The sequence below is a fragment of the Vombatus ursinus genome, unplaced genomic scaffold, assembly GCF_900497805.2.
Source record: "Vombatus ursinus unplaced genomic scaffold, bare-nosed wombat genome assembly UNPS02014826.1, whole genome shotgun sequence".
NCBI classification, from domain to species: Eukaryota; Metazoa; Chordata; class Mammalia; order Diprotodontia; family Vombatidae; genus Vombatus; species Vombatus ursinus.
This window is the reverse complement of record NW_020954604.1, coordinates 5,152,913-5,173,747: the sequence shown is the minus strand read 5'-3', so window position 1 is coordinate 5,173,747 and position 20,835 is coordinate 5,152,913. Positions and strand designations below refer to the sequence as shown.

Sequence of the window (20,835 nt, the reverse complement as noted above, 5' to 3'; positions counted from 1 at the left end):
TACAAGCAGAACAAGATTTTCTTTAGAGCTGACTAGCCTTCAGTTAAGGATGGTTAAATTTCAGCTTCAATGACTTCAGAGGCCATGAATTATGATAAATAATGTTGTTTCCTACATTTATTTTTTACACAATGATCTGTAGAATTACTGTTAAATACTGATGTTTGGATTTAAATATGTAATATACTGGCCAAATAAAAATGAGATAACAATAAGAAAACAGCAGTTGAAACAAAGTATTTAAGGACCATGAAATGAATTGAAAGGGATAAAAAACCCAACATTAACAAATTAAAATTCCACTATAACAGCTATTAAAAATGGAAATATTAGAGGAACACTTTAAAGGTTGATTTTATAATTCATTTTCCAGCATGGTCCTTTAGTTTGTTTTAAACAGTTTTAACTTAAAGAAGACAGCCTTATTTTTTGATAGAGTAACATTTTGATTTAGACTTAAAAGCTTTCATTAGAAACATGGGATGGATTTGGCTTCTTTAGACTAATGCAACACTTGGAGTGAATGTACTTGTCTCTTCATGCCAAAGTAATAATGATCTGTAAAAGTAAAACCCATGGTGAAGTTCCCCCAAGGACTCTGGGCTCACATTTGAGTTCAAACCTAAGAGATGGACCCCAAGGGGTCAATTCATCTTCTTTTGGTTTGTGGTCCCCACCTGGATTAATCCAGGAAAGTTAAAAAAAAAAAGGCCTTAAATATATTATATAGCTTGTGTCAAGGGCAGCCTAAATATGCGTGCCAGGGTCCTCAAATATTGTACAGGATTCCAAAATGGTGAATGCATATAGATAGCCCAAGAGAAAGTGTTTTAAAATGGTAAGGACTCACAGTAGCCCATGAATAAGTACAAAATAATACAGCACCTAAGTAGTCTATGAGTTCTGCCCCAGCAGGGAATTCTACTTGGAGATGATATCTGGGCAGCCCTCTGTCATTCTAATGGGTGTCTTTTTCCCACAGAATTCTACACAGTATGCTCTAGGACTTGTAATACCCTCCCTGTGGTTAGGCCCCTTTTCCTCTCTCAAAAAAAAAAAAAGATACATATGCTTTGGAGCTTGCTGAACAAGCAAACCCCATCTCATCAGACCACCCTCTGCCTCCTGGCTTCCTTCAAATCTCAGCAGTAGCCCTACCTTCTCCAAGCAGCCTTTCCTGATCTCCCTTAATACCAGTGCCTTCTCTCTGTTGATAAGCTCCAATTTATTATGAACACATATATTTTTCCACATGGTTGTTTGCATGTTGTCTCACCAGTCAGCTGGTGGTGTGGGGGATAAAACCTGAAGGACTATTGAGTATCTAGGTGGGCTGGGATGTGCCAGATGCTTTGGGCAAGATGCCAGGGACTGCATTGTGTGAGAAAATTCAGGGTCCAGCTCCCATCACCCCATCAAAATGATACACACACAACAATAACAACAACAACGTCAATTGTAAAATGGGGATAATGATAACATCTAACTCATAGGGTTGTGAGGATCAAATGATAGAATATTTATAAAAAGTGCTTAGCACATTGCCTTGTCCATAGTGGGCACTATATAAATATGCATTCTTTCCTTCCATCAGAATGTATGATCCTTGAGAGCAGGGCCTGACTTTCTTTGTATCCCTATCCCTAGCGCTTAACACACTGCCTAGCATATGGTAGGTGCTTAATGATCATTGACTATACTCTCTGAGTAAGTCACTGGCTGTATTCTACAATGAAGATGTTACACAGGAATCAGAAAGACTGTCTTCTTCCTTCTTTAAGGAGCAAGGATGAATCAAGAAATCTCTCTCTAGAAATTGTAGAACTCAGGAATTCTTGAACTTGAAGATACTCATGAGGCAATTGGTACTGTTAAGGATATTTCCTTGAAATCCAGAAGGCTAGATCCAGAATCACCTTGTTCAGGAAATTCAAAATCTCTCCTCTTCTACAAGCAAGTTTGAGGATTCAAGAAGCCCAACAGATATTTAAGAAATGGAGTCTTTGAATTCCCTTTCAGGCTGCATGCAAGTACACGTCTCCTAAGGACATGTACTTCTATTCTAAGTCTTCATTGCTGATCCTGATTGGCAGATGGGACAGAAAAAAAATTAAAAAACAATGTTTCTCCCACCTTGGTGCATTCTGGAAGAAGGAATAAGGGAAAAGGTTAAGAGTATAAATCAAAAACTCGAGAGCCCCAGAGAGTGGGGTTATAATAATGACTAAAATTTACAAAATGCTTATTCTAGCTTATTACTATTTCATAAATTTTAGCTATTATTATTGATAGGGTAATGGGACCTGGCCCGTAAAAGGAAAAGACTGTCTTTGAAAGCAACCCAGTCCCTAAATTTTCCCATACATTTCAGCAGCCCAGATCACTGGCCTCTGCAAAGGCATCTGGCCCACCCTAGCCCACTGACCTTCCTTTCACTGTACCTCTTAGTCACCCCAGGCTACTTGCATATACTGACCACCCCTTAATCCCATCCAGATGACCTAATTAGCCTACTTGATAGCCCTTTCAGTGTGGGCCCTGGTCTACCCCAGATTATTTACCTCTCCTTAATCCCATCCAGCATCCATATCCTTTCACTGTCCTTTTGTATATAAGCATCAGTCTCACCTCCATTAAGCTGCAGATTCACTAAGAATCTCACTGGCTCCTATTGGTGTTACAATAAAACCTTGCCACTTTGACTGAAAGAAGGCTTGAGTGCTTGAATTCTTTCCAGGCAGACTCACCCTGTACTCTGACATATCAGGGTTCCCAGAAACCTCAAACCATGATGCTGGGGTTAAGTAACCCCCAAACTGCATCATTATAACTGATCATCCCTTCCTTAAAACTTCTTCCTCCTTTGGCCTCTGTGGCCATATTTATTTTCAGTGTTCTACATTTCAGATTACTCCTCAGGTTCTTTCCTAGCTTTCTCATGCATGTTCCTTCTGCCCTTGTTATTCAGGGTCCTTACCACTTGGTCCTAAGCTATCTTCTCATCCATATCCTTCATTACTCCCTGGCACTCTTTAGGTTAGTTAGTTTACAAACATTTATTAAGAGATTATTATGTTTCAGGCAATGTTCTAAGCATTTGGGGATACAAAGAAAAAAAGAAAAAAAACAGTCCCTATCCTAATGAAGGATACATTGTGACCCTACTAGATTATTACTAGAAAGGTGGCAAGTGAGGTGAGGATATTTGATACTCCATTAACATGTATATCCAATTTTATTATTGTAACAATTAAGAATTTATAATCTTCAGAATCCCCTCTCTCTGCTCCTCTGTGTTAACGGTTCTGAGTTAAGCCCACTGGGAGTTAGTGACTCTTCACCCTTAGATAGGAAATTGACTAAATTCCTAGCTGAGAACACAAAAATGGTATTCAGACTCTATCAGCTCTCTACCTAAGAACACGAGTTCATAACTACAGTCTAGACTGGGACACACTAGCATTTATGAAAGCAGCAAGTGAGACCATGTGGGAAAGAATTGGCTAAAGAGATCTAGATATCAGAATTTGCTTCTGGGTCTCAGCAAAACATCCTAGGGTGAGTGGAAAGGGCAAGAAGCTTCTAGAAGGGCCAGAGTGTAGAGATCTTCATTTAAGGTAAAGTAGGTAACATGGTTTGAAAACTCAGGTGAGCTAGTTTTGGGGTCTAGAGAGGAAAACATTCCTTCCTACTGGAATGTGTAATGGATAGGTTAAGAGATAGGGTGGTAGTGGTGGTAGTGGTGCAGGACTGGAGTTTGGAGGACAGGTTAAACTTTCCCAGCCCAGAGCCAAGGGTCAAGGGTGAGGAATGCCAAGAATGACCAAACTAAGGAAAGGAGTATTTAGAATTAAATGGGACCTTAGAGATCATTCAGCTCTAGGCTCCTTAATCTCTGTGTGTGTGTGTGTGTGTGTGTGTGTGTGTGTGTGTGTGTCAGATCTTAGACTGTGTTGGGCAGTCTGGTGAAGCTTACCCAAAGGAGGCAGACCTAGTAGTTAGATCATTAGAGTCTATAGTTGACAAGCTAAAAGTGAGAATGACTTTTTTTTGTTAACCAAATAAAGTTGACCCTTTTATTATTGACCAAATTGAAAGAGTGAGTCCTTAGAAGGAGAAGCTAGTTCCAGGAAGACTTTGGCACTGATCTTTTTATTTAGTAATTCTAAAAACAGAAAGTATGCACTTTTGTTTTGCCATAGCTGTGGAATTTCATTTTTTGTTTCCCAATGACTAGAAAGAGGTCTTTTTTTGAGTTAGCCAAAAGAACTTGGCTGGTCAGAATCTCCAAAAAGGTCTTTATACATTTAATTAATAATGTGTCTGATAGATTTGGCTAAAATGTAAAAGTAGATTGTTTTAATTCTACAATGCTTAATAAATGTTTGTCAAATAGATGAATTATACAGTGGGAAGATTATCACATTCTTTCAATTGGTACTTTCTATGTAAACTCTTTGAGAATAGGGGTGTTTCATTCTCTTTGTTTGTATCCAGAATGCCTAGCACAGTGCCTGGCAAGTAGAGTGTAGATGTTTAATGAATCTTTGAATGATTGTCTACATATCTGGTGCTGAAAAATCTTTTTACCTTTCTCAATTAATTTTTATCTTAATAAGCTTAGGTGCCTGAAAAAATAATGTTTAGAGTCAAAGGTTAATGGAGCTTGTATGAACAGCAACCCCCACCAAAAAAAAAAGAAATCTGAAAGTGACCTGTTTCTATACCTCTATGAAGGGCTATTTTGCTGATCACACAATGCCTCTCAGTTATTTAAAGTCCTTCATAATCTAGACTCAATTTACCTTTCAAGATTTATAATAGATTACTCCCTTTTACACATACTATAGTCCAGCCAAATGGGCATTCTTACTGTTTCTCAAACTAGACACTCTATCTCCCATTTTCTTGTTTTTGCAGTGCTGTAAAAGATGGCTGGAATAAATTTCCTCTTTATGTCTGCCTCTTGGAATCCCATGTTTCCTTCAAACTCAATTCAAGCACTACTTTCTGTATGAAACCCTACCTGATTACCCAGAGCTGCTAGTGCTTCAAAAAACTATCTTGTTATTTGTTATTCACATATATTAACATAAATACACACATATGTATACATATATATATCTTTACATATGCACATGTTGTCTCCCCATAGAATGTATGCTCCTTGAGGGAAGGACTGTTTCCCTTCTGTCTTTGTATCCTTAATATCTAGGGCAGTGCCTGCCATATTTATTAAAATGGTTGTTTAATAATCACAATAATAAACATTTCCATCTTGAGAGATAAAACGAGTTCACTGAATTTTATTTTACATTTGAGTCTAGGGCCATTTTTATTTTTAAGATCACCGTATTAACCTAAATATCTTATTCCAAGCACAACTTTAAAGAAATGGCCATCATCATCAAGTATTTATTAAAAGCTTATTATGGGCCAGGCACTGTGCCAAGCCCTGGGATACAAAAAAAAACAAAAAACAAACAAACAAAAAAAAAACAAACCACAGTCCCTGCCTTCAAGGAGCAAAAACTACAATGCATATAGAAAATACTTTAAGTGTAAATGGGAGGGAAATCTCAGAGGGAAGGTCCTAAGCAGTTATAGAATCATAGATTTAAGAGCTGGAAGTCAACAATTGAGGTCTGGAATCTAACTCCTGCATTTTATAGACAGCAGAGGTCATTCAAAACCAACTCCATCATTTACAGATGAGGAAACTGAGGCTCAGAGAGGTTAGTGACTAAGATTTTATATTAAGCATATGTATGGATATGTGTACACATACAGTTCATGTATGAGTATAATATATGCATATATGTACACATATCAACATATAGCACTATGCCTGGTACATAGTAGGCACTTAATAATAAAGTTTATTGAATTGAATCGAATATTTGGCACAAGGGCAGGGTTTGAATCTAGGTCTTCTGACCCCAAATGTAGCACTCTATGATGCTGCCTCTTTTCTACAGTATTAGTTGGAAGAGAGGAGTCTGGCTCCAGTAATTTATTTTAAATGCCACGAAAACCTGGCTGTTTAACCTAACCAGCTCGGTGCCCACAGTGCGTGTCCTAGGACAAAATACCAGGCGGCCCGGGTCCAAGGAAGGCTCCCCCCAGTAGGAGCCGGGGCTCCGAGAGTTCTCAGGGGAGCCAGCCCAGCCTGTCTCGCACCCCACTCTTCTCCTCTTGCTTGCTTTGTGGGTCACCTTCCGCCCTCCCTTAGGAAAGTAATACCGCCGAACTGGGGCAAGGGAGGCTCAGTTTTCCCGTTCGCAGCAACTCCCCCGGGCCCGGTCACACTGCATGGGGCGGGGTGGGAGAAACAACCCCGGCAGTCGTCACCATCCCCACCCCTTTCCCTCTCACAAAGTCCTGAGACTCCCAGAGCTCAGCTGGGGCTGGGGAGGGGGCTCTCAGCCCGGACGTCATCGATTGTCACGTCGCCCCCGCCCCTCCAATGGCCAACCTCCCTGCACGCCGCTAGCGGACCCTCCCCCCCACCTCGCGGATGCAGCTCCGGAGCCTAGGGATGTGACGTCACCTCACCTGGCAACTGCCGAGCGGGCGGTAGTAGTAACTGGGGAGGTGGGGCGAGGGTGGGGGTTTCGGGGAGAGGGGGAGGGAAAAAAAAGAGTTCTCGCGAGACTTCCCCCACCTTCCACAAGTCCCCCGACCCCATTCTCCCGGCGGCCGCGTCCCGGCTCTCAAGTCAGCGGAGCTCGAGCGCGCGCTCCTCTCCACCGCAGTCGGAGAGGGGAGGGGTTGGCTGACGCCGGCGGCGGCGGCGGCGGCGGCGGCAGCCTCGGGCTTGGGACCGGCTACCTCCCCACCTACCCGCCAGAGGGGGCCGGGAGGGGGAAAGGAGCTGGCTGGGGGGGGGGAGGGACGGCAGGGCGTTTGGTTGCCGCCGCCGCTGCCCCGGCTCAGGGTGTGGAATAGCAGGATCTACCACCACACCACCACCTCCAGCACCACCACCCCGTCACACCACCACTACCACCACCACCTCCACCATCACCACCGCGAGTACCACCACCACCGCCGCCGCCGCCGCCACCCCCACCACCACCACCGCCACCGCCACCCCCACCACCACCACCGCCACCGCCACCACTACCACCGCCGCCGCCTCTTCCTCCCCAGATTCTTCAACTGACTGGACCGGCTGGAGGGAGGCGCAGGCGGATGGACTCGCCGCCTCGCCCCGCCTGAGCCCCCGCACTCCGACTGCCCGCTGGGGCTGAAGCCCGGCTCCTGCCGCACGAAGCCACTACCCGAAGAAGAGGAGGAGGAGCCGCCACGATCGGGCTTCCCCCACGCCGGAGCCCCCAGCATGGGTAAGAGACCACCCCCTGCCCGTCGCCCCGAGCCTCTTGCCCTCCCCCCCTCCTCGGGGACGGCGCTGGGGGGGGAGGGCGGACACGCTGCTCTGCCCTTGTCCCCATCCCTGCTGGGGGGGGTAAGAGGAAGGAGAGGGAGCTACACCCCCCCACGCACTGGTGTAGGAGTGAGGGACCCCGGCATCCCGGCCTCGGCACTGATTTGGGATAAGGAGGCACTCTCCCCCTGCCCCCACTGACTCCTCTTTATCCTTTCTTGGAATGAGAAGAATTTAAATGACTCCTTGGCTTCTCCCACTTTTCCTAGTTTCATTCAGTCTCCTTGATCTTTCTGTTCCCCACAAATCGTGCTCCTCAAATAGGAATTTTTGGTGCTAGAGATTTGGCCTCGTTTCCTTTAATTTTTTATTCTCCCCCCCCCCCCCCCCCCCCTTCGAAAACCTACCCTTTTTTTCCCTAGGCGTATCTAGAGGGATTTGGGAATGGTTGAGCGTGGCTGACCCCTGTTCTCTCCTCCCACCACCCAAATGAAACGAACCTCGAACCCTTTAAGGATTTTACTTTTCCTTCTCTTCCTTCCCCCGCCCTGCACCTACACTACTCTCCGCCCTTTTACCTCCTCCCTTCCCGGTCCACGTAGTATTTGGGAGGGCGACTGAAGGAAAAAAAAAAAAAACATAAAACCTAGAGATCATGCCATGGTCCCTCATTTGAGATAATTTCATTAACAGATCCAACAATGTCGTATAACAGGAATTCTTAACCTTTTTTTGTGGGTATCTGGACCCGTTCACAAAATGTAAAGTACATAGGATTACAAAGGAAATTATTGAAATTATATTGAAATATAGTCATCAAAATATTAAAAAAGATTCAAGTCACAGACTCCCCCAGCTTAAGAAATCTTGCTTTAGAAAATGTTTTTGGAAAATGTATATTGACTGGCAAAATGTCCCTTAATTATTCAGAATTTTGCTTCTCGGTGGAAGTGATGCCTGTAGGACTTAGGCGTTTACATTGGTTTTTTTGACGTAGACTTTAGCCAATTGTTGGCAATTAATTATCAGATATCCTCTTGAGGGTTCTAGTGGGATGGGATGTGATTGAAATTTTGAAACTTTTGAGAAGAGATCTCCTGCTTGGAATTGAGCTTCCTTACTAGAGAGAAAAAGTTCTAGTTTTAATGTGTTTTTCATAATATTTCCTAGTTTGCTAGGGGCTACAGGCGTCAAGGTACTTGGTAGGCTGGACCAGATTGCTTTTTCCTTTAAATCGTGTAAGTATTTTAGAGAAAAAAAAAGTTTTCCAAACATCCATAACCCACTAAAGTACCTAAGAAATTTTTAAGAGGTAAGAGGATGTTGCTTTTTTTTTATTGCTATGATACAAAGTATAAAATAAAATCTCAGGAATAAACTGAGTCTTCAATTTGAATGATGTGAAGATAACACAGAGTTAGTTGTTAAGTGTTCAGAAGAGATGAGTTGCTTTTTGGTTTTAGAAGGTGAAAAACACCAACAAACTATCCTTTGGGCTTGATAAATATATTGATCCAAACCAGTAAATTTTGGAGATAATGAGTGATTTTGTAAGAGCTAAGAGTATAAAGTAATGCTGTTTTGGCATCCTGTCCACCCACCTCGTTTTTTGGTAGATGTTCTAAGCATAGCAATTACAGACTTTCTTTGCATGCCTGAATAGAAGTTTTCTTTGTTTATTTTCATGTTAATTTTTGGCTTGTTCTTTTGCTTTAGAAATATAAATAACTTTTAATATCAACCAAATATTGTGGTCAGACACTTAACTTTTTTTGAATGGAAATTTTTCAAAAATGTATTCTGTATTCCCCTGATTTTTTAAACAAAATCCACAGAACATAGTTTGAAGTTTTGAAGATGATTAAGGGTCTTAATTAATGAGCATTTAATTACTGTGTTATAATATGGTGATGACCCTAGGACATATTAAGGTTTGTAGGGCAGTTAGTTGACTCTTATTCCTCAGACTTTTCTCTTTTAGTTTTGTTTTTGAATAGTTTTGCTATCTCTTCTCTTGCTTATAGGCTGTCACATCTGCTGTTGTCACTGTTGCTGATAGTAGGAGAGCCCCTACCTTTCTAATTTGTTTTTGACTTGGCAATCATATAACTTTCTTCTGCAAATCTTCATTCAAATAATGTGTCAAGTAAGAGTAAATAAGTTTTGAGTGAGGGCCTGAGCAGGGCTTTAATGTGAGATTTTATTTATTTAGTGCATGGAATTTATGAAAAATATTTTAATTGTTTAGAGACATTTTCTACTTAGTTTCGTATTCTTGATCTATTCTGGATTGGTGAGATTGAAGGAGAGCTGAGATAATAGATGAAGTGATACTGTATCATGAATTTGACTGTTGTATCAGAAAAAAAAATATTTTGAAGTTATAACAATACTTACCAGATTAAAACGTTTTGAAAATTCAAGCTCAGTTTTGGCCAGTTTACACAGAAATGTATAGTTATAATTTTATGTTCCTATATGAAGTTGTGTTAAACTTCCCAAATGTAATAACCTGTATTTAAGATAGTAAGTATTTGCCTTTTAATAATATGTGTTTGAACTTGGACAAATCTCCCAGCCTCCTTGGTCTTTAGTTTTTTCTTTTCTAAATGTGGGATTTGGATCAGATGGCCTCTGAGATCCTTTCCAGCTCGACATTTATGTTGAAATTGTCTTTACTTTGAAAACATGTAATTTAATGTAATTATTTTAGTCAATTAAAAATTGTTAGTACCCAAAACTTCAACTTAAAATATTTCAAATTTTCTTCATCTGTTTTATAACTTAAATGCGAAAATCTTAAATTCTTCCCTTGCTAAAGTTGTTAGGGACATTTTACTGCTGAATGTCAAGTACTAGATACTTTCTTCCTTATTTTCCCCAAAGAAAAGCAGTAGTTTTCTGTTTCAATTCTTATCTATCAATGGGAAAAAAGAATGACTTCTTGTTAGTAGTATATTGATTGTTGGTTTGATGTGATTTTTTTAATAATGAAAAAAGTTGATTTCCAGAAATTAATTGGGAAATAAAGTGACAGTTATATCAGTGTATTTTAGGTATTTTGCTGATAGCAAGCAAAAATGGCAAGACAAAAAAGTTTGCAGAAAAGATACTAGAAAAATAGGAATTTTAGTTTTCACCTTGCTACCAGGTATAAGGTCTTGGAATAAATTGATGAAAAATCATTTAGTCTATATTACTATTTATGTAATGGGTACCACCAACTTTCCATTACCTTATATTTATTTTATATTTTTCTATTCTTTTATATTCTTCAATTTGTACATATTCTCCCTTTCTAGAAAGTAGGAATCCCTCATTGAGGAGAGGGACTCTGATTTTGTTTTTGTACAAGTTTTGAAGCATGCAGAAGAGCATCTGTAGCACTTACAGCTCCTTGAATGGCACATAGTAGATACTTAATAAATGCTTTTTAATTAAGAAGCAGTAGAGAAGTAGGATTTTTATAGTTATGTCAAATTTTTAATAGTTTTGCACTATACTACCTCTCATCTAAATTGCTGTCACTTGAAATGGGATTGGATTGCAGTTTACCTTAGCTCTTTATGAAGAAAATAGTTAAGTAAGTAAATTAATAACACATTGAACTGAATGTATACAACATTGAATTGAAGGTGAACTTTTCACAGAAAGAAAAATTTTTAAATTGTAAAAATACTCTTCAGCATCTAAAGCACCAAGTATTTTTATCAATATTAAATCACAAAATGCAAACAATTCTTTTCACCATTGGAGGAACTCTATAGTTGGTGTGTTTCTGATAGACAACATAAAACTAGCATGGAAGAAAGAGATTCTTGTGGGGTATCTCACTTTATGAGCTTATGATCTTCCATGAGTCATTTATATCTTTGTAGATAATTCCCAGATCTCTATATCCAGCCTTAGCTTCTCTCCTGAGCTTTATACTCATATTTCCAATTGTCTTTTGGACATCTCCAACTGATTAATTTGTAGACATCTCAAGCTTAAAGGATCCCAAACTCATTGTCTTTGCCTTTGGATTCTCCCATTTTCTCAACTTCTCTATTACTGTGGAGGGCATTACCATCTTCTCAGTCAGCCTGGTGTCATTTCTAGCCTTCGTGTCATTTTTTTTTTTTGCAAGGCATTTGGGGTTTAGCGACTTGCCCAGAGTCACACAGCTAGTAAGTGTTATGTGTTTAAAGGTGGATTTGAACTCAGGTCCTCCAGATTCCAAGGCTGGTGCTCTGTCCACTGCGCTTCGTGTCATTCTTGACTTCTCTTTTGAGGTCACTCCATATATCCACTTTTTTGTCAGATCCTTGTTTCTGTCTGCACAACATCTCATATACATACCCATCTCTCCACTTTCAAAGCCACTATCTTAGTGCAGGCTCTCATCACCTCATACCTGGTTTGTTCCAATGGCCTTCTGTAGGCCTTCCTGCTTGAAGTCTCTTTTGAGAGTCCAGTCTGCCAAAGTGATTTTCTTGGGGCACAAGTCTGACCATGTCAAACCACCCCCCTCCCTTACTTAGTGAATTCTTATGGCATTCTTTTGCCTCCAGGATTAAATATAAATTGCTCTGTTTAGCATTTAAAGCCCTTCAGTCTGTCAGTAAACTTTTAATAAGCTAGGCTTATTGTGCTGTAGATACATAGAAGGGTGAAAGTTGGTTCTTGAGGAGCTCTGATACTCTGATGGTGGTGAGATAATATATAAATAACTATAAAAACAAACTACACCCAAGATAGGTTAGAAATAATAAATAGAGAAAACACACTGGAATTAAGAGGGGTCAGGAAAAGCTAACTGTAGAATGTGGAATTTTAGCTGGGACTTGAAGGAAGCCAGGAGGTAGAGATGAAGGGTACAGCCAGTGACAATACCCAGATTTGGAGATGGAAATTTTGTTTGAAGACCAGCAAGGAGGCCCAGTATAACTGGTGGGGTGTAAGATGATTGGAAAATGCAGGTAGGTTATGAAAGGCTTTGGATGCCAAATAGAGGATTTTATGTTTCTCCTGGAGGTGATAGGGAGCCACTGGATTTTATTGAGGGGGATAGGAGGTTGACATGGTTAAGACCTGGGCTTTGGGAGGATTGCTTTGATGACTGAGTGGAGAATGGATCAGGGAGGGGAGAAACTTGTGTCAGACGTAGACCAACTGTCAAGGCTGTTGCATTGATCCAGGCATGAGATGATGTGGGCCAGCCATGTGGAGCAGGGTGGTGGCAGTTTCAGAAGGGAAAGAGGAAAGTGGAATTGTATTGAAAGATGTGAAGGTAAAAGTGACAGGCATTGGCAATAGACTGGATATGGGGTTATGTGAAGGAAAATGAAGAGTCAAGGATGGCACTAGAATTACAAGCCTGGGTGACAGGGAGGGTGCTGGTGCCCTCAACAGTAACAGGTAAGGTTTGGGAGGAATATGGAAGGAAAGATAGTTCATGCTGCAGAGAGAGCAAGAAGGATGAGGATTAAGGTAAGATCATTAGATTTGGCAATTAAGAGATCATTAGTAACTTTGGAGAGAGCAGTTTCAGTTGTATAATGAGGTTGGAAGCCAGGCTGTGGAGTTGAAGAGAGAGAATGAGAGGAAGTGAAGGCACCTATGAACTTGTTAAGAACATTAGCCACAAAAGTCAGAAGAGATATGGGACTACCATTTAGTGTGGCTGGCTGGATCAAGTGAGGATTTTTTGAAGATGGTGGGGACCTGGGCATATTTGTAGGCAGTAGGGAAGCAGTCAGTAGACCAGAGATATGAAGTTTATGTAAATGAGAGAGTGGGGATAGTGGAGGAAGCAATCTGCTGGAGGAGACAGGTTGTAATATCACTTGTGCATGTTAGAGGGATTAACTTTGACAAGGAGATGGGCTAATTCTATATGTAAAATGCGTGAAGGAGGAGATAGTGTTAGAAGGCATCTGGGTGACATAAGAGGAGGCAAGAGGGGAGAAGAGGGAGTTCTCAGTGAATGGCCTCAGTTTTTTTCAGTAAAATATTAGACAAGGTTGTGGCAGCCACGGAAGGTTTGAGGAGTGAGGAATAGATTTGGAAGAGTTGTGTCTGTAATTTGAAGGCTTCTTACTCTTTATTCCCCTTCTTGTTTTTTTATTCCCCTTCATGAATTCTATGATCCAGTGACAGTGTTGCTGACCCTTGAACATAACAATTCCTTGGTTTCCTTCAAGTCTCTGTTCAGATTCCTCCTTCTGCAGGAGACCTTTCCTGGTCTTGTAGTTCAGAACTCATACCTGTATCCTCTTAAATGCTTACTCATGTCCTTTCATAAGCTCATCACATGAGGCTGTCTGCCAAATGTAGGTGACTTTTTTTTTTTGATATTATAAAAATAGTAGTGAAGCATGAAAGCTGTCATTTGGATGGATGGATAGCTCTAGTTCTTGTCATGAGACCTGGTCTGTCCTCTTTTTTGCTCATACATTTTTTTGATGACATCCTTTACACTTCTTTACATTTCCTTGTTTGTAATGTGTTGCAGCCTTCTGGTACCCACCAGTGCCCCTTTCCATTGTTCCTGGGGTGATCCTCAACTTTCGTTCTCTGGATCTTGCAGTTGTTTGTGACTTGCACCCATGTAATGTCCTTTGGAAAATATTGGTGTTTAAAAGATAAGACCTTTGTTTCAGGGAGAGCTTGAGGTTATTAAAAGAACTTAAAAATTTTCCAAAGTCAGTGCTGCCCATTCTCCTCTTCAGTTCTGGGCCGCATTGTCCATTTGCATTGTCTGTCAAAAATACATCCTGTTGCCTAAGAGATAGGGGCCAGAAGATGGTAAGATCTGTTATGAGGGTAGGTCCAGGCCACTCAGGTTCATTGGTAATGCAAATTTTGAAAGAGCTTAGAACTTTTAGAAATCTTATAGATTGGAGAGAAAAGCAGTGATATCTAGATGGATGTGATTGAGGTTTTTGGGTGTCTGGAATCATTTTTTCTCAATGTAAAGGGTAGGATCATTTGATAGGATATATATATGTAAAGCTATAACAGATTTGAAACAAATTTCTATGCTCAGAACAGGCTGATTCAGAAAATTTCTATGAGGAAAGTTAGATAGTCTTTCTTTTCTTTTTAAACATTTTTTCTTTTTTATTATAAATTTAAACACTGAGGAGCATGAACTATTTTAATACACAAAGAACAGAACAAGAAGATTGTATATGAAACAACTTTAGTCTTTGTTTTAAAATATTTCTTTGATGTGCTTTTTTGTTTTTTCTTTTTGCATTACCATTATTCAACTTTCACAATTCCTCCCCTCACCTGAAATACTCCTTTGTATGAAGTAAGTATAGTGAAGTGAAGCAAATTTGCACATTCATTTTCTATGTTTTGGAGTCATAATTGGCCATTGCATTGATCAGAGGTCTTTAGTCCTTAAAAATCGTTTTCTTTGCATCATTGTAGTAATTGTGTAAGTTGTTGTCCTGGTTTTACTTATACCTTATCAGTATTTTCTGACCCGTGGTGCCTCTGAAAGTTGGATAGGAGAGCTCTTGCCAAAACCTTCATTTAATGATGGTACACAGGCCAGCCATCTCTTCCTTTACCACCTGGCTGCACTCTTTTGGACTTCTTTATTATGCCCCCTCTTCCGTCATTTTGTTGTTGTTATTTTTGACTCTTTGTGACCCCATTTGGGGTTTTCTTGGTGAAGAGACTGGAATGATTTTGCCATTTCCTTTTCCTTTTACAGATGAGGAACTGAGGCAAACAGGGTTAAGTGACTAGCCTAGATGCAGGGGTGGGGAACCTGCCGCCTTGAGCCCACATATGGCCCTTTAGGTCCTCTAGTGCGGCCCTTTGATTGAATCCAAACTCTGAGGCTGCAGGTTCCCCACTCATGGTAGAGTCACACAGCTAGTAAGTGTCTGAGACGAGATTTGCGCTCTTGAAGATGAGTCTTCCTAATTCCAAGTCCAGTGCTCTGTCCATTGCACCACCTAGTTGCCTCTTCCATCATGCCCCCTCACTAAGTACCTTCCCCTGTCCTCCTTCAGTTTCCTTTTGAGTGCTAGCCTCCCCCTTTAGATTGTAAGTTCCCTGAGTACAGCTACTTTTCTCTTTTATATTTATATCTCCAGCACTTAGCACAGTGTCTGGCATGTAGTAGGTACTTAATAAATGTTTATTGAATGACTTTATCATGCATAATCATTCAATGCTGAGACAGTTATATTTTAAAATTCTTCCTCTTTTCTTGTCTCATCCTCTTCTTCACAGCCCTACTTTATGTTTGGCCCTTATGCTTTTAGTATTAAGAAGCAGAACAAACATCCTAAGCACTAACAAGCCCTAGTAATGTATAATTTATTATAAATCTTACTCCATAAAGGTTCCATAAGGAATCAGAGGATACTTTTGTGTGGTTGCAGGTTTTTAAAAAAAATTTCTAGGTTTAAATCCCATGAGGAACATTTCCATATATGAAGCAAAACATACCAAAAAAAAAAATAGGATTCTATATGAAACCACAAACTCTACTTCGTCCCACTTGCTTAAGTATACATTTCAGTAGTTTCATTTCAAAACAGTTTTGCTTGTTTTCTCCTATTTGAACTTCCATCTGTTCCCTTATGTGAATTTAAAATATCGCAATGGTCCTTTAAGGCATCATTATTGCTAACCCGCCTCTCACTAACTTCGCCATCAAAAACACAAAAATTGGAGGGTCATGGGGAAGAGACTTTGTAACACAGACAAAATTAATCCACACTGGGGCCATGGCCAAAAATGTATATGATCCTTTCTCCATCTTGAGTCCACCACTTCTGTCTGAAGGAGGGTAACACCCCTGGAGTATTTCCAGGTCTTCTGGAGACTTGGTTGTTCAATTGTATTCATTAGTTTCAAAGTTGTTTCTCTTTATATTATGATTATACTGTTTTAAATTCTTCTGATTCTGTTCATTTCATCCTACGTAAGTTCATACTACCCAGGATTCTATGAAATCATCTCTCAGCATTTTCTATCGTGGAATAATATTCCATTATATTCATATATCACTATCACATCATATATCACTCATTGTCTAAGAAACCATTTAAAACACCTTAGATTCTAGTTCTTTGATTTTGAATCTTCACTTCAGGATCAGGAAATTTGTTTTTTTAGTTATTCCTTCTTCCTCAATATCTTTACCCTCTTAATAACCTTCTCTCTGTTTCTAGTATTTCTCATTTGGGTTTGATATATTTCTAAATCAAAACTTTGTGTGTCTGAGTTCAGTTCCCTTTGTCCATTTATATGTACGCTTTTCATGTACCCTAATTATGAGAAAAATCAAGCCTCATCCCCTCCTCTTTTCTTTTTATCTTTGTTCTTATCTCTTTTCAAACCGTAAGACTAGAAGCAGTCTACCCCTAGAATCTGTTTTTTTTCCCCTTAACTCTAATATTCTCTGAAGACCTGAAGGTTTTAAGGGCTACTTAAAAATCCCCGCCCCCCAAAAATGTTAGCACTACATCATATAGCTCCTTTTAATTATTCCAATAAATTTACCTTTCAAGATTTCTCTGAATTCATGTGTTTGTATTCCAGACTTCCTACTCACCTCTGGTTTTTCCATCAAAGATTCTTGAAAATCTATTGCATTAAATGTCCATTTGTTCCCAGTATGATCATACTGAGTTTTGCTGGGTATCTTATTCTTGGTTGTAAGCCCATCTCTTTTGCCTTTCTAAATATTGTTTTCTAAGATCTCTCATTGAAAGTTGAAGCTGCCAAGTCTTGTGTGATCCTGACTGTAATTCCTTGGTACTTGAATTGCTTAGTTCTGGATTCTTGTAATATTTTCTCTTTGACATGGGAGTTCTGCATTTTTACTGACATTTCTGGGAGTTTTCATTTGGGGATTTATTTCATGAGGTAACCTATGTAATTCTTTCTTTACTCTGCCTTCTCATCCTAATAAATCTGGGCAGTCTTCATTTATGATTGCTTGTAATATAATATCCAAGATTTTTACTATATCAATGTTTCCAGGGTGCCCAATAATTTTTTATTATCTCTTCTTAACCAGTTTTCTAAGTGTTGTTTTTATTACTAGATATCTTCTTCCAGTTTTTTAATCTTTTCATTTTGTTCTAATAGTTCTTGTTGTCTCATGGAATCATTGATTTCTGTTTGGTCTATTCTTGTTTTTAAGGACTCCCCTTCTTGTGTAAGATTTACTACTTTGTCTTCTAAGCTGTTTATTCTACTTCCAGTTCTTTCCTCCAAGACTTTTATTTCTTCTCTCTTTTTTAATCTCTTCATTTCTTCTAGGAATTCTCGTCCAGAAGTGAGTTGGCTTAGGTGACCTTTTCCAACCATGAGACTCTTTACTATTCAAAAGGAATCACTCTTATAAAAGTTCTTCTTTTCTCTGGTGTCACAGGAATTCTTATTCCGAGTTTGGTTTGCTCAAGGAGTCAGTCTGGTGGTTTTTCTGAGACTAGAGGAAATCATGTAACTATCTGGCAAGACTTGACCAAGCTGGTATTCACCTGACAGCCTTCTTTTAATGAGGTGTATAATAAATCTATTTTTCTGGAAAGGCTTCCCTTCATCCCCTTCTCTCCAAACAACTTATTTCTCTACAACCTCCCCTCCTGGCCAGTCTAGTTGCAGTTTCTTAATGGAAGCTCCTAATTTGGCTTCTGTGGGAGTGGTCACATGGATTAGTAGCTTTTTTCACTGATTTAGGTGATTGTATTGCTGATTTTATGTGATAAGGCCACTGGTTATCATCAATCAAGAAATTTTGAGGACCTAGGAGGCATTGTAGAAGATATAAAAGAAAAATAGAACATAATCCATATTCTCACTGAAATGACATTACGAAAATAAAACATCCAGCTGTAAACTGAAAGACTCAAATGAATCTGTGATCTCATTAATTTGGGTATTCCTTTCTGTGAAGCAGATAACAGCCTATCCGTACCAGTCTTTTATGCATTTCTTGTCCCCTGTCCTCCCATGAGTTCATGGGAGTTTCTGCTTATGTTATGTTCCTTCCTCATTTTCTGTTAACATCATGAAAATACCAGTGAAGTATGAAATAATTATCATTATTCTTACCATGTGAGCAGCTCATTTTCTTTTTCACTCATTTTTCTTTTCTGTTCTTTATACCATTTATCTTTTATAATTCTTTATTAGTAATGTGTTGCAGCCTGCTCTTGATTATTAGGAACCTCTCTTTTGTTCTTAGGGTCATCTTCAACTTTAGTTCTTCAGAGACAATAGTATTCCAGATTTGTATTGAAAATATGGGCCGTTGTTTCAGAGAGAAGCTTGGGGTTAAGACATTTGCTATTTTCTCAAAGGAATCTAGCTTGTTCTCCTTTTCCTGTAGGACAGACCTGCACAACTTAGCAGTAGGTAGGGGCCAAAATTAAAATAGGCTAAAATTTCTTTGGGCTGCAGATAGGTTTTTAGCAGCTCACTTTCCAAGTAAAAGTATAATTAATGATTAAACTATTTTGCAAATAAACCATATTTTAAAAAAGGGAAAATTTCAATTAATTACACTTTTTACTTAAGATTTTTATTCATCATGAAATTGCTCCTCTCAGACTAGAGACAGACTGATGATGATTGGTTGCCAAAGGTCACGTAACAAACAAGAGCGAGTATGCAGTGGCAACCCACCAGCCAAGTTACATAACAGACACAGTAGTGACTAGTGGAAGGTGGGTTAAGCGGGGCATGGACAAAGCACTCATTACATCTTTACTTTCTTTTACACTTTGTATTTTTCTTGGGCTGGCTGAAATCCTTTGTCAGGTCTCAAGCAGCCTGGGGCTGTATGTTGTGAAGGACTACTATAGGTGGTGACCTAATTCATTGCGCATTTTTATTGTCTCCACAATCAATCAATTAAAAGTGCTAATGAGGCAGTGGGGATAAAGAAATACAATGAACAGAATGGCCCCCACTTCAGGGGTTTACATTCTAATTGGAGACAACAAGGATACGCACATATTCATATACACAGAATACATATAAATAGAACATACAAAGTAGTTAAATCCATGGTAATTTGAGGGGGAGGACATTAGCAATTGAGGATTTCAGGAAAGGCTTCATGTCAGAGGTGGTGCTTGAGCTGCACTTTGAAGGAAAGTCAAAGAATTTTTTTTTTTTTTTTGGCTAGGCAATTGGGGTTAAATGACTTGCCCAGGGCCATACAGCTAGTGCGGGTTATGTGTCTGAGGCCAGATTTGAACTCAGGTCTTCCTGACTCCAGGGCTGGTGCTCTATCCGCTGCACCACTTCACTGCCCCCACAGGAAAAGAATTTTGTAATATTCATAGCAAGCATTTTTATGGTATTTTAAGGTTGCAAAACACTTTACATATGCTTTCTCCTTTGATCCTTGCAATAACCCTGTAAGGTAGGTCTTATTATTATACTCATTTTAAAGATGAGGAAATATTCATAGAGATGTTAGGGGACTTGCTTAGGATCACACAGCTAGGACATGTGAGGCAGGATTTAAACTCTTCCAAACTACAAGTTCAGTGCTGTATCATCTAGCTAGCTCCCTCTTCTGTGAGGTGAGGTGAGGAGGGAGTGCAATCTAGGCATGGGGGACAGCTAGTATAAAGGCATAGATATGAAATGTCAAATGTCATGTGTGAAGAACAGAGAGAAAGCCAATTTAGTTGGCTTGAAGAATGCAGGAGGGAGAGTAATGTGCAATGAAGCTGGAAAGATAGGTTTGGGAAAGGTTTTTGAAGGGCTTTAAATGCTAAACAGAAGAGTTTCTAGAGGCCCCTGAGGTTTGCTGATGAATGTGTTCCACTGAACTGCATCTGTAATAATCTTAACAGCAGGCATTCACAGAATTACAACCAACAGATTTTTAGAGTTAGAATGGACCTCAGCAACCAAAAGGAATCTCTATCTACTTATATACCTGACAAGCTGTCATCTGGTCCCTTACCTCCAATTTTGAATAACTCCCAATTGTTTGGAAGTTGAGTATGTCTTTCAGCATCTTCAGCTCATTGCTCCTGGTTTTGCTGGTGCCAAACACACAATTTAATCCCTGTCTCTGGACAGTTATTTGAAGGCAGCATTTCATCTGTGCCCCTTCCTTCCAGTCTTTTCTTTTCTAAGTTTCTCCAGCTCTCATTTCAAGAGTTCTTAACTTTTCTTGTGTCATGGACATCCTTGGTCGTCTGGTGAAGCCTTTGGCTCCCTTTTCATTATCAACAACAACAACAAATTAATGGGTTATTGCCTACATTCATAATTGAAGGAAATACTAAATTTCAGTTAAATGGTAGTGAAAATAAAGATGAAATTTTTTTGAAGTTTTAGTTCTTGAACTCTATCTGTGGATCTCAGGTTAACCTTATATAATATGAAGTTAAGACCCCCTATGACAATTCTGGTTGTCCTCGTTTGGATACTCTACAGCTTAGCAGTGTTTTTCCTGAACT

At 39.6% G+C, this 20,835-nt stretch overlaps 1 protein-coding gene across 5 annotated transcripts in view; it reads left to right on the top strand.

The window, feature by feature from the left end:
- Positions 1 to 7,107: 7,107 nt before the first annotated feature.
- CD2AP (CD2 associated protein) overlaps positions 7,108 to 20,835 on the top strand; it is a 165,979-nt gene continuing 152,251 nt past the window's right edge. For 2 of the 5 annotated variants that reach the window (XM_027838412.1, XM_027838413.1), the window contains exon 1: positions 7,110 to 7,346. In XM_027838412.1, the coding sequence (XP_027694213.1) occupies positions 7,343 to 7,346 (4 nt within the window). In that variant the 5' untranslated portion in view covers positions 7,110 to 7,342. Of the gene's footprint in view, positions 7,347 to 20,835 lie in introns of all 5 variants that reach the window. The other 3 variants (XM_027838415.1, XM_027838411.1, XM_027838414.1) reach the window with 3 other exon arrangements.